At 47.1% G+C, this 26,527-nt stretch overlaps 1 protein-coding gene across 1 annotated transcript in view; it reads left to right on the top strand.

The window, feature by feature from the left end:
- LOC108516528 (E3 ubiquitin-protein ligase HERC2-like) overlaps window positions 1-26,527 on the top strand; it is a 73,008-nt gene that overhangs the window by 19,944 nt on the left and 26,537 nt on the right. The window contains 13 exon segments of the mRNA XM_017854080.1: window positions 4,817-5,004; window positions 6,068-6,260; window positions 8,030-8,212; window positions 10,856-11,037; window positions 11,852-11,999; window positions 12,073-12,269; window positions 12,374-12,604; window positions 13,748-13,886; window positions 15,158-15,301; window positions 20,050-20,192; window positions 23,915-24,182; window positions 24,283-24,419; window positions 24,985-25,083. Coding sequence (XP_017709569.1) covers window positions 4,817-5,004; window positions 6,068-6,260; window positions 8,030-8,212; window positions 10,856-11,037; window positions 11,852-11,999; window positions 12,073-12,269; window positions 12,374-12,604; window positions 13,748-13,886; window positions 15,158-15,301; window positions 20,050-20,192; window positions 23,915-24,182; window positions 24,283-24,419; window positions 24,985-25,083 — 2,252 coding nt within the window.

Genomic DNA, 26,527 nt, shown 5'->3' with positions numbered 1-26,527 from the left:
CCAGGCTGGTCTCGAACTCATGACCTCAGGTGATCTGCCCACCTCGGCCTCCCAAAGTGCTGGGATTACAGGCCTGAGCCACTGCACCCAGCCCCTTTGTCCTTTTTAAATAGGGTTGTTTGTCATCTTTTGTTGTACCAATAAATGCACTATATAAGTGTACCAAACATTTAAAGAAGAATTAACACCAGTCCTCAGACTCTTTAAAAATTTTGTGTATCCTAGACCTTCACAGATCTGTAGACCTTTATCAGATACATAATTTGAGGATATTTTCTCCTGTTCTCTGGATTGTATTTCCTTTGATACAGAAGTTTTTTATTTTGATGAAGTTCAGTTTATCTGTTTTTCTTTTGTCATCTGTGCTTTTGATATCATATCCAAAAAGCCATTTCCAAATACAAGATTGATGAAGATTATCCTCATGTTTTCTTCTGTAAGTTTTATAGTTTTAGCTCTTATATTTAGATCGTTGGTCCATTTTTAGGTAATTTTTTTTACACCGTGTGAGGTAAGAGTCTAACCTTTTTCTTTTGATTATCTGATTGTTTCCATACCACTTGTTGAGGACTGTTCTTCCCTGAAGTTCTCGGTACCCTTGGCAAAAATCAGTTGGCTGTAGGTATTTAGATTTACTTCTGGACTCTCAATTACATGATCACATTCTATATGTCGATAATTATGTGGGTACCACACTGTTTTGAACATCGTAGTTTTGTACTGTTTTAGCATTGAGAAGTGTGTTTTCTTTCTCAAGATTATTTTGGCTTCTTTGGGTCCCTTGCATTTTCATAGGAACATCAAGGCTGGCTTTTCCATATCTGCAAAAAAGACCATTGGGATTTTTGCTAGGGACTGAATCTGTAGATTGTTTTGGGGAATAGTGCCATCTTAGCAATGTTAACATCCATTCTCTGAACGTGGAATGTCTTTCCATTTATTTCTGTCCTCTTTAATTTCTTTCAGCAATATTTTATTGTTTTACAGTTATCAGGGTAGTAATGGCCTCATAGAATGAACTAGGTAGTGTTCCCATGTATTCTGTTTTTAGAAGAGTTTGACGATTGGTGTCAATTTTGCTTTAAACGTTTGGTAGAGTTGACCAGCTAAGCTTTACTTTGTTGAAAGATATTTGATTACCGATTCAATATCTTCACTGGTTATGGGTCTTCTCAGGTTTTCTATTTCTTCTGGAGTCAGTTCAGGTAATTTATGTTTCTAGGAATTTGTTCATTTTATCTAGGCTGTTTTATTTGTTGGCATACACTTGTTCACAGTGTTATTTTACAATCTTTTTTATTTTTATGTTGGTAGTGCTGTCTCCACTTACATTTCTGATGTTAGTTATTTGCATCTTCTCTCTTTTTTTCTTTCTTTTTTTTTTTTTTGAGATGGAGTCTCGCTCTGTCGCCAGGCTGGAGTGCAGTGGCGCAGTCTCGGCTCACTGCAACCTCCGCCTCCTGGATTCAAGCGATTCTCCTGCCTCAGCCTCCCGAGTAACTGGGACTACAGGTGCGCACCACCACAGCCAGCTAATTTTTTTGTATTTTTAGTGGAGATGGGGTTTTACCATGTTAACCAGGATGGTCTCGATCTCTTGACCTCGTGATCCGCCCACCTCAGCTTCCCAAAGCGCTGTAAGCCACCTCGCCTGGCCTCTCTTTTTCTTAATTTAGCTAAAAGTTTGTCAGTTTCTTTGTTCTTGCCAGAAACTGAACTTTTGGTTTTGTTGATTATTTTTCTATTCTTTATTTCATTTATGGCTGCTCTAATCTCTATTGTTTCCTTCTTTCTGCTTCGTATGTTTTTGTTTTTGTTTTGAGACAGGGTCTTACTTTGTCCCTCAGGCTGAAGTACAGTGGCGCAGTCATGGCTTACTGCAGCCTCAACCTCCTGGGCTCAAGTTATCCACCTGCCTCAGCCTCCCAAAGTGCTGGGATTACAGATGTGAGGCACCACACCTGGCCCAACTTTGGTTTTTATTGTGTTCTTATTTTTTTAGTTCTTCCAGATGCAGAGTTAAGTTATTGATTTGAGATTGTCTTTTGTAAATGCAGACTTTTATAGTATAATTGCCCCACTTAGCCCTGCTTTTGGTGCAGCACAGAAGTTTTGGTATGTTGTGTTTTCATTCATCTCATAGTGTTTTCTAATTTCCCTTGTGATTTCTTCTTTGACCCACTGATTGTTTACTGTGTGTTGTTTAATTTTCATATACTTGTGAATTTTCCACTTTTCCTTTTGTTATTAATTTCTCATCATTTCATTTGGAGAAGGTAATTTGTATGATTTTAGTCTGTTTAAATTTGAGACCTTGTGGCCTGACATATGGTCTGGTCAGTCTAAGAGACTGTTCTGTGGTATACTTGAGAAGAATGTGTATTCTGCTCTTTTTGGTGAAATGTTCTGTATGTGTCTATTAGATCTGATTGGTTTATGGTGGTGGTCTTTGGCTAAAATCCGAGGTGCTGCAGAGCCAGTTGTCAAAGTCAAAGCGAAAAAGCAAGGTTTTCCCAGGCTCTTTTTATCACATCAGTCTTAGAGTTCACATTAATCCATTCAAAAATATGTATCAGGCCAGGCTGTAATCCTAGCACTTGGGGAGGCTGAGGCAGGTGGATTGCTTGAGCTCAGGAGTTTGAGAGCAACTTGGGCAATGTGGCGAAACCCTGTCTCTACAAAAAAATGTGAAAATTAGCTGGGCATAGTGGTGTGTGCTTGTGGTCCCAGCTGCCTGGGAGGCTGAGGTGGGAGGATTGCTTGAGCCAGGGAGGCAGAGGTTGCAGTCAGCGGAGATCAAGCCACTGCACCCCAGCCTGGGTGACAGAGTGAAATCCTGTCTTGGGGGTGGGGGGAATCGCTCTATCGATCTGTCTGTCTCTGTCTCTCTCTCTCTCTATATATATTTTTTTAATTTATATATTTATATGTTGTATTATGTCAAATATATATTTTAATATGTGAATTACAGCTAGCTGAAACCCAAAGAATAATCTAGTAAGAGTTATATCTGATCTTTTTTTTTTTTTTTTGAGGCGGAGTCTCGGGCTGATGTCCACCCAGGCTGGAGTGCATGTGGCCGGATCCAGCTCACTGGCAAGCTCCGCCTCCCGGGTTTACGCCAATTCTCCCTGCCTCAGCCTCTCCCCCGAACAGCTGGACAGCAGGCGGGCCGCATAGCCCGGGCCTAGTTTTTGTGTTTTTTTAGTAGAGAAAAGGGGTTTCACCAAATGTCAGACCAGGATGGTGCCGATCCTCGCTGACCACCTCCGTGATCCGGCCGTCTCGGCCCCCCTCCCCAAAGTGCGCAATATAATATTTTATACCTAAGCAATGTATAACATCCACATGTTGTAACAGCCACAAAACATAAAGCTATGTAAAATAAAAATTTCCCCCAGTTTTGGTTGCAAATTTCTTCAAGCCGCTAGCAGTCTTTACAGAGTTAACAGTATAACTGCGCAGGGGATCCTGGGAGATCCGCCTGTAATGCAACTCCTGTCCCTTCCTTGGGACCCATTCTTGGGGCCCCCAAAGTAGCAGCTAGGCTAAAGGAAAGGCTGTTTCCCCTGCTAGTTTGTGTAAAGTTTTGCTCCAGTCCTGGGAATTGAATATCCTTTTTTACTCTCACAGGAGAGAGAAACAAACTTTTTACATTTTTTGGTCAACCCAAGCCCACCTTTGGGACTGTTTGGATCTTTTCCCTCCTACCCGGAGGAGAAAACTAAAACCAAGGGAGTTACCAGGACCGCACTCCTACCCTTTCTTTAGCAAGTGGGAAAAGGGGGATTAAAAATCTAGCGTACTTTCCTAGGGTTAGATCTCCCATTTTCAAATCCATTGGTAAGGTTTTCTTCTTTCAGGTGACAGCAGATCAGCTTCTGTTTCATGCTGTGGATGACTCTGTGGCCATCCAGGGCACCAGTTGTCAGGGGTCTTCAAGACCACCCCCAGGTTTGATGGTTGGCCAGCAGGACTCACAAGACTCAGCATGTAGTTGTACTCAGGGCTCAGTTTATTACAGTGAAGGGACACAGAGCAAAATCATGAAGAGGGACATGGGTAAAGTCCAGAGGAAAGCAGGTACAAGCTTCCACAGGAGCCACACAGGATGAGCTTAACTGCCCTGGCACCGAGCTATGTCAGGTGCTGTCTGCCGGGAAACTGGGTAGAGACTCCAGGCCCAGGGTTTCCATCAAGGCTGATCACACGGGCACCCCCTGCCTGGAGCATACCAAGTTCCATACCAAGGAAAGCACGTTTCAGCACAGACCATGTTGTCTGTACAGACAGTTGAGGCACAGCAAACCACACCTACCACCTAGGGAATGGGGGAGCCCTCCTGAAATCCAGACTCCAGCCGAGGGCTAGCCTGCAGCAATCCTGTCTGATGTGGTATCTCTGGCTAGCTGTTAGCTGTCTTCTGCACAGAATTGTGTTTAAAGTTTGTTAGCTTCCCACTGTTAGATATTTAATTATTTATGTTTGTTTTTCTATTAATAAAAAAATGTGATGAGTATCTTTCTAACTCAGTTATTTTGCTTTTTTCAGGAGAGTAATTCCTAGAAGTAGAGAAAGTAGCTTTACTGAGCATTTTAATATCTTTTGTATCTTCTTGGCATATTTATGTATTTCGTCCTTCCATTTATCTTCGTTTTATCCTATATCAGTAAAATATTCACGGTATTAATTGATAAAACCTATAGTATGGATTTTTCAAAATTATGATCATTAGTACTTTTGAAATGTTTTGTGTGTATTAAGGTGATATTGTAGCTACTTGTTGGCTCAGCTGCTGTTTTTGATGCTCTGTCAGGCCCCAGTTGTGACAATGTTGAGGAAGATATGAATGCTTCTGCTCAAGGTGCTTCTGCCACAGTTTTGGAAGAAACAAGGAAGGAAACGGCTCCTGTGCAGCTCCCTGTTTCAGGGCCAGAGCTGGCTGCCATGATGAAGATTGGAACGAGGGTCATGAGAGGTGTGGACTGGAAATGGGGCGATCAGGTACTCAGAGATTTGATGTGAACACATTAGCCACACGTTAGTTATCTTCTGCACAGTTCGTTCTGTATGATATTGGTGGGTGGAAATTGGAATAACCCGGAGCGTTTGCGGTTGTTAGATGACGCAGTTGCTGATTCCCGAGCAGCTGAAGAGAGTGAACACAAGTACGGAATCATAAGTAGGGCATCTGAGCAGAACCAAGTCCAGAAAGAGAGGCAGCTCTTTTCAGGAAACTCACTGGCATGAGGCTCAGTTTGATGGGTCGCTGGAACCAGAGTGAGAGTGAGCAAGAGAGTAAATCTCATTCTGAAAGTTGGTGTAGTGAAGGCTCTGAGGCAGGAAGCCCAGATGCTGACCCTGTGAGCTGATGGCCATGTGCTGCCAAGTCCCTCGAGCCCAGTAGTTAGGGATATACTTCATGGGCCTGTGGCCACGTCTCCATTTTCCCTCATAGCAGGTCTCTTCTAAATCTGCCAGTACCCCCGGGTGGAAGTCACTTACCACAGCCCTAGCTAAGTTAGGGTAGTGTTCACCTTCCCATGGTCTGTCTAGCTTTTCTCAGCCACGCTGGTAAGCCCGAGCTTTGTCACAGTCATCTCAGAAATAGCAGTGTCTGGAGACAGCAGCATCCATCCTAGAAACAGTTTTCTCCCGCAGAAGTGAGACAGAGCTTCCACCCTGGGGCCCGGGGGAAACTGAAGAAAAGGGAATGTGGAGGTGCTGGTGCTTGTTTCCGGTTTCTGCTCTTGCAAGGCCTGTGAGGGACTGAGGGGTCAGGACTTGCTGTAAAGCCCTGTGTCTGCATTGACCCAGAGAGGATCCTAATTGAGATGAGATTTCCCCAACTTCCTTGGTAAAGCAGCATGAGCACATTGTTTTATGCCATTTAATTTAAAATGATGCAAGCACACTTTTTGTAGGAGAGGTGAAATCTGTGTATGGGGACGGTCCCTGACAGACAGGGTGGCATATGGAGACATCTGTGTGGCAGGTCTGGTGGAGCCATGGAAGGACCAGGGCAGGGCACACACCCTCCTAACTGATCTGTACTTTGGTTTCTCAGGATGGGCCTCCTCCAGGCCTAGGCCGAGTGATTGGTGAGCTGGGAGAGGACGGGTGGATAAGAGTCCAGTGGGACACGGGCAGCACCAACTCCTACAGGATGGGGAAGGAAGGAAAATATGACCTCAAGCTGGCAGAGCTGCCGGCCGCTGCACAGCCCTCAGCAGAGGACTCGGACACAGAGGACGACTCTGGTGGGTGACTCAGGAAGGCGTTTAGTCCAAGGCAGCCCATAAACTGTCCAGGTGCTGGCTGCCACCACTGTCATCTGGGCATTAGAATGGGATGTCAGGACGCACCTGCAGCTGGTACTTGGTCCTCGGAGCCTGCAGTTTAAATAAGCTCCTGGGCACCTCCTATGCAGGTGCGTGGAGTGGCTGTGGGATCCGGCGATCTGGCTGGAACTGACTTTCTGCATTTTCCTCTCACGTGTGCACGTGCCCCTCTTTGAGAATGTGGTGGCCAGGCCGGGGCAGCTGCACCACCAGCGAGTCTCATGTGGTTGGTGCTGAGCCTGCATCTGAGGGAGTGAGCCGAGGCCTGGTGGCATTGCCCTGCGATCTCGGTCCATCGCCTCCTCCTCCAGTGAGAGCCCCCGCCCAAGCACACTCCACCTGCCTCCTGCCTTTACCCTTCCTCTGCGGTCCTTGACTTTGAACTCTTCCTGTAATGTGGAGTTAGTCAGCACTTTATCGCTTCTAGGGAAGCAGAAGTGAGAATTCAGGGGTAGACCAAGAATGCTAGATCCTATCCAAGGAGATCCGGGTTGTGGGAGGAGGTTTTGTGACATTTCTTACCTGTTCCTAAAGGACACCTGAAGCTTCACATGGCTGGGCTTGGTAAGACCAACCAAGAGGCTGGGGCTGCCTCCCAGCACCGCGATGCCCACCATGGGTGCAGTGTCATCAGGCTCAGAAACGGCCATGACAGTGAGCACGAGACCGTAGAAGGTGCACTCAGTAGAGAGCAGGTGGTGTGGGGGCTGGAAGAGGCTGTGCCGCAGCGGACCATCTGGGCTCGGAGCACACAGCTCAGATCCTGATGCCACCACCTTTGGCACGTCACTTCTGGGGCCTGGGTCCCTCAGGTGTGAACAGAAGTGTTGCCTGCTGCGTAGGCCTGTTAGGAGTGATGGACGTGGCACCTGGACCCCTGTCCCTGAGGGTGGTTGTGGTGCTGGCCGCCAGCGTCCAGCCTATAGCATACTGCCTCACACCAGGCACTGCTTCCTCTCAGCCCACCTCACCTGCGGGAAGCAGGTCTGGCTCCCTGCCTGTGGCCTTTCCCCATAGGGACGTCAGAGCCTGGGCAGGGGTGGCCCCGTGACAGAGGGCGGCCTCATTTGCCACACATCTCCGCATCCCAAAGCCAGCCAAACTGGATGCATGAGCATCTGGTTGCCCCACTCCACAGGTGCCAGCGCTTTGTCCTCATCCAGGACACAGCCTGCTCATCACAAACTAGCGCTTGACATTTGATAAGTTGTCGTTCTAAAGAAGTGAAACCTTGGAATCATTTATTGCTTCTGAGTTATATGCTAATGTTGTTTCGAGAATATTATTTAAAAGGTTCTTGAGGAAGATGGGAACAGAAATATTAGGGTGCACGGTTAGTACATCCTGAGTTCCATCTTTTCTTGTAAGGATCTGTTTCCCTTTCCAAAGCAGAAAAGATGACAGTTTGGGAGGTCGAGGTGGGAAGACTGACCCAGGGAGGAGGTCAAAGCTGCAGTGAGCTATGATCATGCCATTGCACTCCAGCTTGGGTGACAGAGAGACCCTGTCTCAAAGGAAAAAGGAACACAAAAATCTCTGTACTTTTAATTTTGCGTGAACCTAAAACTGCACTAAAATTCAAGTCTTCAAGAAAATAAGAATGTAATATTAAAGCTGTTAAATTATGTGCAAGACTATCTTCCAGTTTTACTTGGGAATATAATTTGTTATTTTGATTTTTTTTTTAGAAGCGGAACAAACTGAAAGGAACATTCACCCCACTGCAATGATGTTTACCAGCACTATTAACTTACTGCAGACTCTTTGTCTGTCTGCCGGAGTTCATGCTGAGATCATGCAGAGCGAAGCCACCAAGACTTTGTGCGGACTGCTGCGAATGTTAGTGGAAAGCGGAACGACGGACAAGACATGTATGGAATGAGAGATTGAGGGCCCAGGGAGTCAGCGCTGGGGGCCGCACGCTTGTCGTGTCTGGGTGTCAATGTGGGTGGGTGTGAATGTGTGTGGATTTGTTTCCTGTGGCTGCTGTAATAAAGTACTACAGACTTGGGGGCTTACCCAGCAGTAGTTCTCACGGTTCTGGAGGCCGGAAGGCTGAGATCAAGAGGGGTTCCTTCTGGGGCTGTGAGGGAGAAGCTGCCTCAGGGCTCTGCCCCAGCTTCTGGAGTTTGCTGGTCTCTTTAGCGTTCTTTGGCTTGTAGAGGTGTCACCCCGATCTCTGCTGTCATCTTCACATGGCATTCTCCCTGTGTGTGAGTCGCCTCCAAATCTCCTCTTTTCATAAGGACATCATTCAGTCACATCAAACTAATTACATCTGCAGCGACCCTATTTCCAAACAAGGTCACCTGCCGAGGTACTGTAGGGGTTTGGACTTCAACATATGAATTTTGCAATTTTGAATTCAACCCACAACACTGGTTTCAAACAACAAGTTTGTTCTCTCAGAGTTCTGGAGTCCAGAGGTCCCAAATCCAGGTGCGGGTAGGGCCATGCTCCCTCCACAGGCTCTAAGGGAAGGTCCTTCCTTACCTTGTCCAGTTTCTGGGAGCTCCAGGCTTCCTTGGTGTGGGGACGCATTGTGCCGGTGTCTGCTTGCGTCTTCACATGGCCCCGCCCCTGTGTTCTGCATGTCCTTTTCTGCCTCTGAAAGGACTCTTTCATTGAGTTTGACTCTAAGCCAACATGATGTCACCTAAATTCTTACCTTAGTGAGGTCTACAGAGACCTCATTAAATAAGATCATATTCTGAGGTTCTGAATGTATGTGAAGTTGGGGGACAGGCAGTTTAATCCATAAAGTGTTTGTGTGTGTGGAGTGTAAGTATGAGAAATGTGAACTGAGGGAGTGGGGTGAGTGTGCATGTGACTGACAGTGAGCCCCTGTGAGTGTGGGTGAGGATGTAGGCGTGCTCCAGTGTGTGGGATTTTGTGTGAGAGCATGCGTGTATTTGAGTGGCTGGAGGTCCGCCACATATTGATGAGAGTTGAGTGTGTTACGGTTGGATGGGCAAGTGGCTGAGCATTTGTGTTGCAAGTGTGACGGTGTGTTTGTAGCGTGTGGTTGTGTGTGTGTATGTATGCATGCATTTATGTGAGTGGTGTGTGTGTCCATGAGAGCATGTGAGTGGGCAGGTGAAATGGGAGTGAGAGCGCCAGTGCATTGAGCCACTGTGTGTATGAGGGTGAGCACGAGGGAGGCGTGACTGTGAGGGGACTGGGTGTGTGAATGAGACGAAGTGTAAGTCAGTGAGGCTTGGTGAGTGTGAGGAAGTATGAGTGGGTGGCAGGCACAAGTGTAAGTGTGTGATTGAGGGCGAGCATTTGAGTAAATGTGAATGCCTTGTGTCTGTGAGCATGAGTGACGTGTTGTGAGTGCATGTGCATGGATGTGAGCATTTTGCTTGTGTCAGTGAGTGGGAGGTTGTAACTGTGGGTGTGAGTGTCAAGTGAGCAAGTGTGTGGGTACAGGTGTGTGTGGGTGAGTAATCGGTTGTGACTCGTGTTTAGGAGTGTGAGTGCATCTGAGTTTCTGTATGCATTGGGAGGGGTAAGTGTATGTGAGAGTGCATAGGAGTGTGTGTCAGCTTGCATCTTAGGTTGTGTGTGCATATGTGTGACTGGGATTGTGTGTGTTAGTGATTGTGACAGTGGTGTGAGTGCACCTGAGAGTGTGAGGGTGGGTGCCCACGGGTGTGTCTGAATAACTTCGTATGGGTGTGAGTGTGAGGATGCATATGAGGGTGTGAGAGTGAGTGTGTGTGTGAGCGCATGCGAATGTGCTGAAGGAAGGCAAGTATCCTCATAGGCTTGGATAGCTGAGGGCAGGGTGGGGAGGTGGGAGGCGAGAGCAGGTCCTGTGGGGCTGTGGGTAGGGTCCCTCAGGAGGGCCCAGCCTCCAAGCCTCAGCCTCCATTCAGGGAGTAGTGGAGTCCTGGGGCCGGGCGGAGCAGAGGTGGACCCACTTGTGCCAGAATCCAATGATGTAAACCTAGTGAAAACCTTTCCTTTTGTTAATGCAGATGTAGTAAAGTTAGATTGGAAACTTATGGTGCAGATTAAATATAAGCAAGATTGTGGAGATACTTAAAATGAAATAAAAAAATACAATAGATGCACTCTTGCAAATTACTGCTGTTTGAATTATAGATCATTTTCCTATTGCCTAGAAACAATACATAGCTAAAATTCCCTAACTACTTTTACTACACATACTTAGAAGGTTTTAAAAATGCCTGTGGTCCCAGCTATTTGGGAGGGCGAGGCAGGAGGATCACTAGAGCCCAGGAGTTTTAGACCAACCTGGGCAACATAGTGAGAGCCCATCTCTAAAAACAAAAAAAGAAAAATTCAGAAATGTTTCTTGAACTAACTTAAAAGTCGTCTTCCACTTCTCACTTTGAATTTGAATTAATTTACAAACTGCAATATATTTGTAAAGGAGCTTACTGTAGAAAATAAAGTAACAAGTTGATAAAAAAAATAAGGATTTACATTTAGGACTTTATCTTTAGGGACTTTGTTACCAAGCATGTCTGTTTTCCCTCCTGCAGCTTCTCCAAACAGGCTGGTGTGCAGGGAGCAGCACCGGAGCTGGTGCACGCTGGGGTTTGTGCGGAGCATCGCTCTCACGCCGCAGGTGTGCGGCGCCCTCAGCTCCCCGCAGTGGATCACGCTGCTCATGAAGGTCGTGGAAGGGCATGCACCCTTCACTGCCGCCTCGCTGCAGAGGCAGGTAATGTGCTGCCAGGCAAAACCAGTTCCCTGAGAGAGGCATCCATGTACTGAAGTTCCCTGCCCTCAGAGTCAGGGGCCTTTATTCAGTAAGGAGTGGAGAAAGGGTCTAGAAGTGACAGGGTAGATTTTCTGGAGGCAAGGGGCAGAGGTCCTTGATAATTGGTAAGTCACTAACCTTTAGCTTACCTGCTTTTCTCTTCAGTGGTAAATCCTGCAACTACTCATCTGCTTCACAGAAGTTGTAGTGTAATTGTCTTAAGAATTAAACTAAAAATAAATTTTTTAATTAAACGCATGCATCTGTAATGTTGCTTTTTTCTAAAGTCCCTGACAATCCTAATCACTAATCAACTTGAGTGTAATTACCTGGCTGTAAAATAATGAATCTCAAAATTTTCACATGATTGCTTGCATTATGAGAACAGAAAATAAAGAGAGGCCGGGCACAGTGGCTCATGCCTATAATCCCAGCACTTTGGGAGGCCGAGGCAGGTGGATCACGAGGTCAAGAGTTCGAGAGCAGCCTGGCCAACATAGTGAAATCCTGTCTCCACTAAAAATACAAAAACAGTGAGCCGGGCTAGGTGGTGGGTGCCTGTAATCTCAGCTACTTGGGAAGCTGAAGGAGAATTGCTTGAACCTGGGAGGCGTGGGTTGTAGTGAGCTGAGATCGTGCCACTGCACTCCAGCCCAGGCGACTGGGCGAGATTCTGTCTCAAAAAAAAAAAAAAAAAGGTAAAGAGAAAATAACAATCTGAGTTTCTTAATCAGATTTTTTTTAATGCTTGTCGTTTTAAATTGCCTTTTATCAGATCTTAGCTGTGCATTTATTGCAAGCAGTCCTTCCGTCATGGGACAAGACCGAAAGGGCGAGGGACATGAAGTGCCTTGTGGAGAAGCTGTTTGGCTTCTTGGGGAGCTTGCTCACTACCTGCTCTTCCGACGTGCCCTTACTCAGAGGTGGGTGGCTGTCTCCCTTCCCCGTGCCCTGGTGACGAGCGGCGCGGCAGCTCCCCCCTTGTTTCCTCCTCAGAGTCCACGCCCCGGCGGCGCAGGGCGCGCCCGCAGGCCTCGCTGACCGCCACCCACAGCAGCACCCTGGCGGAGGAGGTGGTGGCGCTGCTGCGCGCGCTGCACTCGCTGACGCAGTGGAACGGGCTCATCAACAAGTACATCAACTCCCAGCTCCGCTCCGTCACCCGCAGCTTTGCAGGAAGGCCTTCCGAAGGGGTGGGTTTGTGCGCTCAGAGTTCATGTAGTTGAGTGGTGAACCCGTAGGCACTGGGCAGCTCCGTGCGTGTCCCTGGTCGAGCTCGCTGTTTGGTCTGCACTAGGCCCAGCTAGAGGACTACTTCCCCGACTCCGAGAAACCTGAAGCGGGGGGCCTCATGGCGGTCCTGGCTGTGATTGGAGGCATCGATGGTCGCCTGCGCCTGGGCGGCCAAGTTGTGCACGAAGAGTTTGGAGAAGGCACCGTGACTCGCATCACCCCGAAGGGCAGAATCACCGTGCAGTTCTCCGACATGCGGACGTGTCGCGTGTGCCCGCTGAGTCAGCTGAAACCAGTAGGTGAACTTGTGCTCGGCGACTGTACGATGAGGGGGTTCAGCTTTACACTAGAACCGGGCACCACCATTAGCACTTGAAAGCACTTGATTCTGGTACCTCAGGGTTGCCTTCCAGGAAGCTGTGTGAGCTTGCGCTTCTGTGGTAAGCAGGGCCGGTCTCACAGGGCACCTGAAGCAGTGGTTCGTGTGCGGTTCAGCCTCAGAGGCACGGGGGCTTTAGCAACCTAGAAGGTACCGTGCATCTATGAGGTAGTTCTAATTATTTTAAAATGTGAATTTACGAAGTTCACTTTTTATTGAACAACTCAAGTTTAAAAAAAACTTAAACATGTTTCCTTTAAAAAAAAAACAACCTTTCTTCGTGTAGAAAATGCATAGTTGTTTTGAGTGACATGACTTAATGTAGCAGCTACTGTCAACCTGTGAATCAGGGATGCACAGGGAGAAGGAGCCATTTACGTTGTTTTCATGTAGCCCAAGTGCAATCTTACTATATATTTTTCTTTTTTTTTTTTTTGAGATGGAGTCTTGTCACAGGCTGGAGTGCAATGGCACAATCTTGTCAGCTCTCTGCAACCTTTGCCTCCCAGGTTCAAGCGATTCTCCTGCCTCAGCCTCCTGAGTAGCTGGGATTATGGTGTGTGCCACCACGCCTGGCTAATTTTGTATTTTTAGTAGAGACAGGGTGTCACTATGTCGGCCGGGCTGGTCTCAAACTCCTGACCTCAGGTGATCTGCCCGCCTTGGGCTCCCAAAGTGCTGGGATTACAGATGTGAGCCACTGTGCCTGGCCTGACTATATTTTCTATAAAGTACTCTTTTTTATTGTTATAGGAATATATACATGTTGTAGAAAACTTGAAGTATATAGAAAATACCTGAGAAGATAGTAACCACCACACTGATGTAATTATTGTTGACAGATTTGTAAAGAAAAATTAATGTAGATTATACTTACTATATAAGTAAGTCTATATCTTGCCTTTAATATCATTTTAAAAAATGATTATTCTCAGCTCTAAAAAGGCTTATGGGTATGTGTGGCATTTCAGGATTAAGCCCATGGTTTTGATGACTTTCAGAACGTTTCATTTGTTAGTCATATTGGCCGCAGGCTGACAGCTTCTGTGTCCTCTCCAGCTCCCTGCTGTGGCCTTTAATGTGAACAACCTGCCCTTCACAGAGCCCATGCTGTCTGTCTGGGCTCAGTTGGTGAACCTTGCTGGAAGCAAGTTAGAAAAGCACAAAATAAAGAAATCTACTAAACAGGCCTTTACAGGTCAGTACATGGTGCTGCTTGATGAAATAGCTGCCGTCTTAAATTCGTGTTGTTTGTACAGTGTTCTTCACGAGTGAGTTCACGGGCCTGCTAAAGTCCTGGGGTTCACGTGGGCTCACCATTTGTTGAGTTGCAGTTGGGAGTGTAACCCTGTGTTCGTGGTAATGAGTGTTTTCGAGTCAGCCTTCGTCACCATGTTCGGAGCCACACTTAAAGAACCCCATGGCTCACACCCTCTTCTCAGTGTCACCCTTTATCCCAGAAGAGAAGTCTGTGTTCACCTCTTCTCTCCTCCCCTCCATCCCAGGGCCCTGTGGCCCCGTCACCCTATTGGACCATGGCTCATGGCCTGTTCCCTGCCAGATCCAGGGGCCTCTGTCCTAGAAGCCACCTGGCTTGCTTGTGGCATTCAGAGTGGCTGAGACTGTAGCCTTGCTTGGCTCTGCCTGCCTTTGGGTCTAGAATGCAGCTCTCCTGAGTTTCTTTCTGTGTTCCTAGGGAGCTCTTCTCTCTGCTTGTTCTTTATATCCTGAAAGTTCTCGTGGCTTCACCCATAACTGTGGCGTATTCTGCCCACCCTTCTTGAGTTTCTCCCCTCTTGCTCCCACAGACCTATGATTGCTGCTTTAGCATTTATGATGTAAGCACTTTCAACTCTGGATCTCCCATTCACATCTCTGCTTGGAGGTGCAGTGCATGTAAATCACAGCATGTCCGAAATTCAGCTGACCTTCTCTAGTAGCTGCCATTTCCCATCGTGCTGAATAAATCTGTCTGCCAGTTAGTCGGGCCAGTGCCCGAGTGGCGCCTGCGGCCCTCCTTCCTTCCCACCCCATGCTCTCTATGCTGCTTCTGTGGCGTCTGCTATCAGATAAGCCTTGGGCATTGCTGCGATCTTCATCAGTTAAAGAGCTAGTAGAGCCGACAGATTCTCTCAAAGGAGTCTTAGAAGAAGAGTGAAAGCGGCTGAAACTTCAGCAACTTGGGGAGCATTTGCTCATATTAATAGTAGCTAACACGGTGCTGTGTATAACCATTGAATCCTGCGTCCCATCAAGTTAGGTGCCTGGAGAGCAGGGAAGGAAGACCCAGGAGGCAGAAGGTGCTTACCTAGCAGCGCCGAGTGTAACACTGGGAAAGGCGAGCCCGTCGTCACAGACAGTGTGTGGTGGGTGGATTCCTGAAGGGCAGAATGTTACTGCCACGTGGCGGAGGTTTGCTGAGGGAGTCTGAGCAGGACACGCCTTCTCACTGAGTCTCTCCTTCCACAGGACAAGTGGACCTGGACCTGCTGCGGTGCCAGCAGTTGAAGCTATACATCCTGAAAGCAGGTCGGGCGCTGCTCTCCCACCAGGATAAACTGCGGCAGATCCTGTCTCAGCCAGCTGTTCAGGAGACTGGAACTGTTCACACAGGTATCTTTTTAAAAAGTTCTTAAAGCTTTATAAGAAAGGCAGTAGAAAGTAGACAAAGGATGTGAACAATCAGTTTATAAAAATGGACATAGATGGCTTATAAATGTACAAGAAAGACACGTGGCCTGCCTAGCAACCACCAACTGTGGATAAAATTGTCATCGTCATCTTATAAGACAAGACAGAGGGCATCTGGTGGGTGGGGAGGGAAAAAGGTATTTTCATGCCTTCCCGTTTAAAGTGTGGTGCATGGGTCAGCAAAATTGATGGCACACGGGTATGTGTTAGAAATGCAGACTCCCAGGCTGCACCCCAGACCAAAGAAATAGAACCTGTATTGTAACAAGAAGAACCTATGCTGGTTCTTCAGATGCACGTGAAGCAGCACTCCATGAACACACTGCTGCTGGGAATTTCAGTTGGTGTAGCCATCTGATGAGCGTCTGAAGAAATGAGACGGACTTTGAAATTCATAGACATAGGTATGTGTTTATGTACTTTGACCCAGCAAGTCATTCTGTGGGACTTTATCACACAAAGAGGCATGTAAAGATAATATGTTCACCAGCCGGGCATGGTGGCTCATGACTAATCCCAGCACTTTGGGAAGCCGAGGTGGGCGGATCACGAGGTCAGGAGATCAAGACCAGCCTGGCCAAGATGGTGAAACTGCATCTCTATCAAAAATACAAAAAATTTGCCGGTCATGGTGGCGGACACCTGTAGTCCCAGCTACTTGAGAGGCTGAGGCAGGAGAATGGCGTGAACCTGGGAGGTGGAACTTGCAGTGAGCCAAGATCGCACCACTGGACTCCAGCCTGGGGACAGAGCGAGACTCTGTCTCAAAAAAAGAAAAAAAACAAAGCAAAAGTTAGCAGGACATAGTGGTGGCCCATGCCGGTAATCCCAGCTACTTGGGAGGCTGAGGCAGGAGAATCACTTGAACCCGGGAGGCAGAGGTTGCAGTGTGTGCAGACTGCAATTGTGCCACTGCACTCCAGCCTGGGCGACAGAGTGAGACCTTGTCTCAAAAAAATAAGTAAATAATGTATTCAGCAATGTCGTTATGGCCTCCTTTTGGTATTGTTTTATGTTGATAAACTGTAGACACCAAAATACCCATTCTTATATTGTGTATCCATACAGTGTAATATCTTGGTGCCATTCAAAATGATGGTACATAATAGAGTCTTCCCTCAGTATCCATGTGGATAAGTTCTTAGACCCCCAGTTATACCAGAATTCACTAATGCTTAAGGCCCTTCTATAAAGTGGTGTGGTATATGCATGTAACCTATGCACATCCTCCCAAATACTTTAAAAATATAAATGATATGGAAGCCGGGTGCGGTGGCTCACACCTGTAATCCCAGCACTTTGGGAGGCCGAGGTGGGTGGATCACGAGGTCAGGAGATCAAGACCATCCTGGCTAACACAGTGAAACTCCATCCCTACTAAAAATACAAAAAATTAGCTGGGTGTGGTGGCGGGCGCCTGTAGTCCCAGCTACTCGGGAGTCTTGAGGCAGGAGAATGACGTGAACCTGGGAGGCGGAGCTTACAGTGAGCCGAGATCGCGCCACTGCACTCCAGCCTGGGTGACAGAGCGAGACTCTGTCTCAATAAATAAGTAAATAAATAAATAAATAAAAATGATATATAAATAGTTGTTAACGCTATTTTTTAAAAAAAATTTGTATTTTAAAAAATTGTTTTACTTATTTCTGAATATTTTTGATCTGTGGTTTGTTGAATCTTTGGATGAAGAACCCATGGCTACTGAGGGCTAGCTGTATATGTTTAGTGCCATGGAAACATGAAAATGATAAGTAAACAGAAAAGCACGTTGCTATGTGTATCCATTTATAGATATGCCATAGTTCATCTGTTCAGCAAAATAGTGACACAGTAATCTTTGGTGGAATTTTGGCTGTCTTTATTTTCTTTATATTTCTCTATATTTAGTTTTCTAGAATGAGCCTGTGTCACTTTTAATAGAAAAAAAACAGACATTTTTTGATCACCTACTATTGAAAGACATTATGCTAAGTGTTTTGGGGAGAAGTTCTTTTCTGTGATTATTGCTCTCTGGAGTTTGGATGAGGAGAGGAAGCAAATGCAGATGGCTCTGTCTGTCCGCGGGGCCGGGGCGGTGAGGTGTGAGTGGTTCCACAGGCCTCTGTCTGTCCGCGGGGTGGGGATGGTGAGGTGTGAGTGGTTCCACAGGCCTCTGTCCGCGGGGTGGGGACGGTGAGGTGTGCGAATGGTTCCACAGGCCTCTGTCTGTCCGCGGGGCCGGGGGTGGTGAGGTGTGTGAATGGTTCCACAGGCCTCTGGAGCCAGTGGCAGATGAGCACTGCACAGGCAGCCTTTGAAGGCTGTGGCGGACACATACAGGCAGAAAAGCCTCTGCTGGTGGTGGAGCCAGGAGGAGCATGAGTAAAAGTGGCGAGTCCCTGGAAGCGTGTTGAGCAGCTCTGCTTTGCTTGGAGCCCAGGGTTTGTTGATGAGTGGTGGGGCTGAAGCTAGATGGGTGGTTGACATCCTGTTACAGAGTACCTTGGAGACCAGGGTGAAACTTGAGGCCCACTGGAAAGCTGTGGTAGGGGCCACATGGTAAGCATTGACCTTCAGGTGATACACCTGCTAGTAAGGTCTAGGAGTATCTGAAACGGGAGATGACAGAGATGGAGATTTGCTCCTGTGTCAGGTGATGAGGGGGAAGGCATGAAAACGGAAAGAAGGTTCTGGTGGAAGGAGGGTACCATCCACTGTGATGGTGTAGTCTTGGAGATGACAACTTTGTGGGGAACCAGCAAAACGTGGAAGATGCCTGCTCTTTCAAGCTTGAGTTGAGGGGAGAATAGTGAGTAGTGCGTTTGAAAAAAATAAGCAAGTCCAGTAGAATGTGGAGTTTGTGGGTTTGTTTCTTAATCTTAAGAGGAGAGGATGCTATGAAATTAATTTTAAACCTGCTGAGGGTGAAAGAAAGCGACTGAAAGCATAGAATCAATCAATAGCAGAGGTTGTAGGGAATGTGAAGATTTCCCAGTTGTAGAGACTGAGAGATTGGAGCCTGGGAATTGGATTAGCTGCTCTGTTCTGTGCTCAGCCCAGGGAGCAGTTGCCGCAGACCTGAATCAGGATTATCAAGGCTGCTTTGGGCGGAGCAGGGTCTCCGGACAGAGCTAGATTGACAAAACTGCTGTGCACCTGTTTTTTTACATTTTTATGGGAACACAGGCACACCACTTGTTCACACATCATCTCTGGCTGCTTTTGCTCTACAGTGGCAGAGCTGAGTAGTTGGGACAGAAACTGTACAGCCCGTCAGGCTAAACTATTTACTCTCTGGCCCTTTAAGAGAAAGATTTCCAGCCCCTGGTCTAGTTAGTCGAAACTGTAACCGAAGAAAACCAGTACGTGCAAGTGCTGTGAGTGCCTGGATGAGAACCTAGATTGTGTGTGGTGGGCTTCAGGGCAGTGACTCTCCCTGGGGCTGTGTCAAACAGAGTCCTAAAGGCTGCACCTAAAGCGACTCCTAACAGACAAAAAGCCATCTCCCTGAGCACATAACACATTTGGAATTGGGGTCACTTAATGATCTCAACAAGGCTTAGCTAGAAAAGCTACAGCTAGAAATATGCACGTGGGATGTGTCTGTGTCGGGGTTTGAAGCTGTGAGTGAACATGAAAGAGTGTGTAGGCCAGGCATGGTGGCTCACTCCTGTAATCCCAACACTTTGGGAGGCCAAGGCGGGTGGATCACCTGAGGTCAGGAGTTTGAGACCAGCCTGGCCAACATGGTGAAACCCCATCTGTACTAAAAATAGAAAAATTAGCCTGGCGTGGTGGCGTGTGCCTGTAGTTCCAGCTACCGGGAAGGCTGATGCAGGAGAATTGCTTGAGCCAGGAGGCAGAGGTTGCCGTGAGCCGAGATTGTGCCGCTGCACTCCAGCCTGGGCAACAGAGTGAGACTCCATCTCAAGAAAAAGAGAAAGAATCAGACCAAGTGCAGAAATCTGGAAAGGAGCATTTGTTGGCTCTAAGAGACAGATGCCCTAATGAAGGACAGACAGAGACCAAAAGCAGGCAGTGAAATTGGTTTAGAGTCTAGTTCTTTTTTTTTTTTTTTTTTGAGTTGGAGTTTCCCTCTGTTGCCAGGCTGGAGTGCAGTGGCGTGATCTCGGCTCACTGCAACCTCCAACTCCCTGGTTCAAGCAATTCTCCTGCCTCAGCCTTGCCAGTAGCTGGGATTATAGGCACGCACCACCACGCCCAGCTAACATTTGTTTTTTTGAGACGGAGTCTCACTTTGTTGGCCAGGCTGGAATGCAGTGGCGTGATCTCAGCTCACTGCAAGCTCCGCCTCCTGGGTTCACGCCATTCTCCTGCCTCAGCCTCCCGAGTAGCTGGGACTACAGGCGCCCGCCACCTCGCCTGGCTAATTTTTTTATTTTTAGTAGAGACAGGGTTTCACCGAGTTAGCCAGGATGGTCTCGATCTCCTGACCTCGTGATCCGCCCGTCTCGGCCTCCCAAAGTGCTAGGATTACAGGTGTGAGCCACTGCGCCTGGCCTAGAGTCTAATTTTTGTTTGATGTCTGAACCTTGAAGATTTTGGTTTTCTATCACATAATGAGGCGGAAGTCATACCTGATGTAACATGCTCAATGCATCTTCTTTAATAGTAAAGTGGTGTTCGCAGTTGAAAATCGAATCTTACACATATTTTGCTTTTAAATTCAGATGATGGAGCAGTGGCATCACCTGACCTTGGGGACATGTCTCCTGAAGGGCCACAGCCCCCCATGATCCTCTTGCAGCAGCTGCTGGCCTCGGCCACCCAGCCGTCTCCTGTGAAGGCCATATTTGATAAGCAGGAACTTGAGGTACAGCCAGGCAGCCTTGACAGTTTTTAATCCACAGTACTAAATTGTGAACAATTTTTTTCTAGATGTATACTCTCTTAAGGATCTATTCTGAATTTTAAATGATAGTATGCAAATAATTCTAATGATGCATTAGGTTTTAACCATGTTTGTGCATAGTCTGCGGAACATGATAATACTAAAGACGGAGAGGGTTGAAGTTTAACCTTATTTTGGATTTGTGTAACTCATTAAAAAATATTAACTAGATGCAGCATGGGTTAAATGCTCACGTCTTCGTGAAGGGATCTTTTTCCAGGAAGTAGAGTTATTCAAAGAGGCTCATCAGGACTCTGGCACCCGCTTGTTTGTTTCATTCACTCAGGAGCCTCTTTGGGTGTGCTGTGGTGCCGCCAGCCTCTCAGCTCTCCCCATGCTGTGGAGCAGGTGAGGGCAGTGTCGAGGCGCACGGTCAGGGCTATAGGCTGTTCCCGCAGAAGAGGCCACGTGATTGAGTGTAAGAGGGATGGGAGCTTTCATGACTGGCAACATAGAGGATTAGAGATGTTCCAAAATCTTTCTTGCTGTGTAATACATTAAAAATCTGGATAACATATCAGAGACAAAAATAAAACTGTCAGTATTCAGTTTGGCAGTCAGAAATTACCCTAACAGAAACCCTCAGCGAGCAGGGCCCTTCTCGAAGCAAGGGTCCAGGTGAGGCAGCCTCTGCCTTGAGCAGGTGGGAGCCCTCCCCCAGTACTAGAATGAGCTGGAAAGATGGTGGGGGGTGCAAAGGGAGAAAGCAAGAAACAAGTGTGGGCAGGAAGGGAGGAGGTTGGCCGTGAGCTCTTCTGAACTCCAGCTTCTTCTCAGGTCTGGGAACCTCTGAGGTGAAGGTTCATTTCAAAGGGCCTGGTTGTGTTTCCAGTCTCCCTGGCAGAGATAAAAAGAAGACGCTGAGCAAGTTGAGAGCATGTGGGGTGGTGCACAGCCTGCTGGGAGATGCCGAATGTTGACACCTAGAAGGCCATGTAGAATTGTCTTTCAGGAATTGCGAAGGACTGTTGTACCAAAAAGAGACCTTCCGCTGTTTCGTCTCCATGGATTCTGATGGAAAGTCGTTCTTATCTCGTCTTTTGTATGAAATGTCTTTTTTCTCTGGTTGCTTTTCGTATTTTCTGTTATCTTTGGTTTTCTGCAGTTTCACTGAGCTGGGCTCATGTATGCCGTGGTGGTCCACCCCACCCATCCCACCATCCTCCTTGAAATTTGCTTAAGCTGCTTGTGTCTTTGGCTTGATTTTTGTTCCCCTACCAAATTGGGAAACTTTTGACTATTGTTTTTTCCCTCGTCTTGCTCTTTTTGTTCTTTTCTGGAAATACTCTTATACATCTGTTACACTGTTAGTGAGTTTCCTTTTAGAATTTTAATAGAAAGTCTTTTTTCTCGTTGTTAGTAGCTTGGTTAGTTTGTCTTGACCTGTTTGAAAGGTCAAGATGCTTTGCTTTGTTGGGCCTAATCTGTTATGTCCATCTAAGAAATACTTTATTTTATATTTCTCACGTCTCTTATTTCCATTTGGCTCTCATTTAATAGTTTTATATCTCTTCTGACAGTTCCCATGTTCATCCCTTAAGTCTGTCCTTTTTTTTTTTAGACGGAGTCTCGCTCTGTCACCAGGCTGGAGTGTAGTGGCGTGATCTCGGCTCACTGCAACCTCTGACTTCTGGGTTCAAGTGATTCTCCTGCCTCAGCCTCCTGAGTAGCTGGGACTACAGGTGCCTGCCACCACCCCCGGCTAATTTTTGTATATTTAGTAGAGATAGGGTTTCACCATGTTAGCCAGGCTGGTCTTGAACTCCTGACCTCGTGATCCACCCACCTTGGCCTCCCAAAGTGCTGGGATTACAGGTGTGAGCCACCACGCCTGGCCAAATCTGTCTTTTACTATACATTTTAAAACATATGATAGTTATGTTGAATTTCTTGTTTGCTAATTCTAATGTCTGCCCACCTGTTGGTCTGCTGCTCTTGGCAGTTTTTTTTTTCCTTGATTATAGTCAGTTTTTGGTGGTGGTTCTTAACATATGTGAGAATTTTTATTTCATTCTGGATTATTTGGACATTACATTGTATTGGCTGTGGGTTCCTCTTCCTCTGGAGAATGGGGAGTGTTCTTCCCATAGGCAGCTCAGTACCTGGCACTCCTTGATCCTGAGGTGGCTTGGTGCTAGGGTTTCTGATAATTTTTTATATGCCCTTAGCCGTGCTTGTGAATCCTTAATTCTCAAGGATTTAGAATCTCTTCTGGGCTTCACTGGAAGCTCTGACATTCTCCTCCCTACCTCTAGTTGGTTGAGCTTGAGCCTCAGGGGCTGTCCTGGCCCTGGGCAGCTGGGGAGCCCCTGCAACCTTCCAGCCGTCCCTTTGTGCCGAGCCCAGGCTCTTCAGAGGTGCTTCAGTTTAGATTCAGCTGTAGATAAGCCGGTAGTTCCTCCGAACATTTTGTGGTTTTCCCTCTGCGGTTTCTTTCTCAGGCAGGCTTTCCCTCGCATTCTGGTTGCTCTGGCAGGCAGGACCCCAGCCCTTGCAGTGCAGGAAGGGGCACTGTCTGTGGTTAAATGTGCATCTTGCCTGCGGGCTTCTCTGGGTCAGGGCTTGTGCTCGTTTTATTGCGGATTGCTTCAGCTATTCTCCAGTGCCCTCAAGTAGTTTTAAAGAATATTTTATCTGGAGTTCATGATTATTATCAGCCAAGGGTTAGTCCAGTGCACCCTAACTCCCCATTATCAGAACCAGAACTTTTGGCTCAATCTGGCTCTGAATTTTAAACTTTTAGGATGAAAACTATCACTTCCAAGTTACCCAGACTTCACTGCAAAACCCTAGGCTTTGATACTTTTGAGCACTGGGGGACTCCACAGTGTCTTCGGTTTCTTCCTGATTCCTTCCTCACGTGCTCAGTTTAACAAAATAGCACGTCAGTGCCATGAGAGCAGCTCGGGTAGGGAGTGAGGACAAGTTGCAGACGATCAGGGAAGTGCGCGGAGAGGACAGGATTGCAGACCGATCAGGAAAGTGTGTCGGAGGCAGACCAGAGATTGCAGACTGATCAGACTGATCAGGGAAATGCTGTTTGTGCTGTCGGTGGGGAGTTCCCAGCTGCAGAGACTGGCAGTTTAGATGTTCACTGATTCATTGCAATGTGTTTCCCAACTAATACTCTTTTATTTCTCTTATTTTGTAATACCTTGTTTAACCTCATGTGGTTATTTAACCCTTAAATAGTTGAGGGTTGGTTTAATGGCACATGAGAGTCCTGTGTCATTTCTGGCCTGTATAAAACACAGGTGCCTGTGGTCACCATCGTGCCCAGTTAAGGCAGGGGGAATGCCTTTCTCCCTGCTCCCACCTCAAGCCCCTGTGACGGCTCGCTTAGGGCTGTAATGACGTTTTCCTTAATGGACATTGATACTTGGCTAATTTAGTAGGCTCTCTGTCTGCTGAAACAGGAAAGTTATTTTACCATCAAGTATTTTCTCTGCATTGAACCGCGAAACTTGGCTTTGTCATTTTCTAACATGTTTTAGGAACTCACTGAAAAACGCACATGTGAATGTGGGCTTTTTAGACTTGCATACTGCAGTTCACAATAGAAGGCCATCACCCCCGTGTTCCTAGACTGTGTAAGCTAGCTGAGGGCACTTCCCAAACCTCCCAGGACCCTCTTGTCTGCCCAGGCTGCTGCACTGGCCGTGTGCCAGTGCTTGGCTGTGGAGTCCACTCACCCTTCGAGCCCAGGATTTGAAGACTGCAGCTCCAGTGAGGCCACCACGCCTGTCGCCGTGCAGCACATCCGCCCGGCCAGAGTGAAGAGGCGCAAGCAGTCTCCCGTTCCCGCCCTGCCCATTGTGGTGCAGCTCATGGAGATGGGATTTCCCAGAAGGAACATCGAGTTTGCGCTGAAGTCTCTCACTGGTGCTTCCGGGAATGCATCCGGCTTGCCTGGTACTTCATATTCCTGGCCTCTGCTTGCGTGTGTGTGGGTTCCTGCTTCAGGGCTCTTGGCTCATGGTGGCCTGTGGGGGGCTGTGTGTGCTTCTCTTAGGTGTGGAAGCCTTGGTCGGGTGGCTGCTGGACCACTCCGACGTCCAGGTCACGGAGCTCTCGGATGCAGACACGGTGTCCGACGAGTATTCTGATGAGGAGGTGGTGGAGGACATGGATGATGCTGCCTACTCCATGGTCAGTGCCTCCTGTGTGACCGCCTGCACCTGGGCCACTGTCTGTCTCGCGCTCTGACAATCTTACACCTTGGCTTTCTCTGTCCCTTGAAAGAACTAACTGTATCTACTGTGGACTGTTTCATAAAACCAACCTATGGTATTGCCGGGCACAGGACAAAGCTGTGTTTCACTCTTGAAGACGTGATTGGGTTTCTATATCATAATTACTTTTAGCTTTAGAACAGACCCTTGTTCAAACATCTAATGATCTTCGGTAGCCATTAGAAGGTATTTTATTAAAATACCATGTCTTGACACATCAGTTTCTGACCTGAGTAAATTGTTCATAGGATTAGTCTGGAAGTGCCTTGGAAATTTTGTATACTTGTAGCTTTTGAGATCCATTTCTGCCTGCTATGCTACTGCTATTAGTCTTTTTTAAATGAAGATCTTTATAGGGAAAATAAAGGCTTTCATCTTCTACTTTTTAATATTTTAGATTTTGCAGACTTACTTCTTTTTGAGTAGGTTTATCGAGTTGTCCTTTTTTTCTTTTTTTCTTTGAATGTATTTATCTCTTCTAGTCTACTGGTGCTGTTGTGACGGAGAGCCAGACCTACAAAAAACGAGCTGATTTCTTGAGTAATGATGATTATGCTGTATATGTGAGAGAGAATATTCAGGTGAGTAATCGTCTTAAGCTGGAGCCTCGATCTGTTTTTCATTCAGCAGATATTTGAGTATGTCCTATATGCCAGACATCAGTGGACAGAGGTCCCTGCCCTCAGGGAACTTGCCTTCTGGTGCTAGAAGACATACCTCACCAGTGAGCTCATGACAGGCTAGAAGGTGCTGTGTACCCTGGAATGAGAAAGAGCAGACCACAGTAAAGGGGTGGGAGTGGGGGCACATTGCAGGGATGGGGGGCTGCAATGAGAAAGTGAGATGGGTGCAAAGCCTGCAGGGTGTGAAGGGTGGCTCAGCAAGACAGGCACCCAGGCAGAGGCTGCTGTGGCTGCCCCAGAGTAGTCAGAGGACAGAGGGGCAGATGATGGGCTCGGGGGAAGCCAGAGAGCACAAGTGGCCTGTCCACGGTGGACATGGCGCAGAGATGGCGGTTTTCTGCTAGCCCCAGTTGCGACACTTCCTACATACCTTTCCTTGTTTTTCTTATGTAATTCTCATTGCCATCAAACTTTAAAAATCTAATTATGTTTTATATAGTCCTTTATCTACTTTAAATCATTTATTGTCCTAATTCTCTTGTTTTAGTATATTTTAGAGAAAATCCCCCAAATCATCTCATTTCACCTGTATATATGTCAGTATGTATCCCTAATAAAGAATCTTAACATGATGACATTTCTTTTTACCAACATTACCTAACAACATAAATAATACTTCCTTAATGTCATCTCATACCTAATGCTTGCTTGTAGTTTTCCAGTTTTCTCAGAAATGGCTTTAATGGTTAATTTTTGAACTTGGATACAGCCAAGAGTGTATGCCTTATCTGCATTTGGTTGATGGATCTTTGAAGTCTATTTCAACCTAGAGTGGTTCCCCCTTGTCTTAGCTCAGTCTGCTGTAACACAGTACCGTAGACCTGGCGGCTTCAACAGCAGATACTTATTTTTCATGGTTCTGGAGGCTGGAAATCCAAGATCAAGGTGCCAGCTTGGCTGATTTCTGGTGATGGCCCTCTTCCTGGCTTGTAGGTGGCTACCTTTTTTTTTTTTTTTTTTTTGAGATGGAGTCTTGCTCTGTCGCCCAGGCTAGAGTGCGGTGGTGCAATCTCCACTCACTGCAAGCTCCGCCTCCCGGGTTCACGCCATTCTCCTGCCTCAACCTCCCAAGTAGCTGGGACTACAGGCGCCTGCCACCACGCCCGGCTAATTTTTTTGTATTTTAGAAGAGAAGGGGTTTTACCATGTTAGCCAGGATGGTCTTGATCTCCTGACCTTGTGATCCGCCTGCCTTGGCCTCCCAAAGTGCTGGGATTATAGGCGTGAGCCATCGTGCCCAGCCAGGTGGCTGCCTTCTTGCTGTGTCCTCCTGTGGATGTGGGGCTGGGGATGTGGGGAGCTGGAGCTAACAGGGGAGGACTGGTGTCTGTTTTTTTTTTTT

The sequence above is a fragment of the Rhinopithecus bieti genome, unplaced genomic scaffold (genome assembly GCF_001698545.2).
Source record: "Rhinopithecus bieti isolate Rb0 unplaced genomic scaffold, ASM169854v2 scaffold_38649, whole genome shotgun sequence".
NCBI classification, from domain to species: domain Eukaryota; kingdom Metazoa; phylum Chordata; class Mammalia; order Primates; family Cercopithecidae; genus Rhinopithecus; species Rhinopithecus bieti.
Note: the sequence above shows the minus strand (reverse complement) of the source record. Positions and strands in the feature narration are given on the sequence as shown.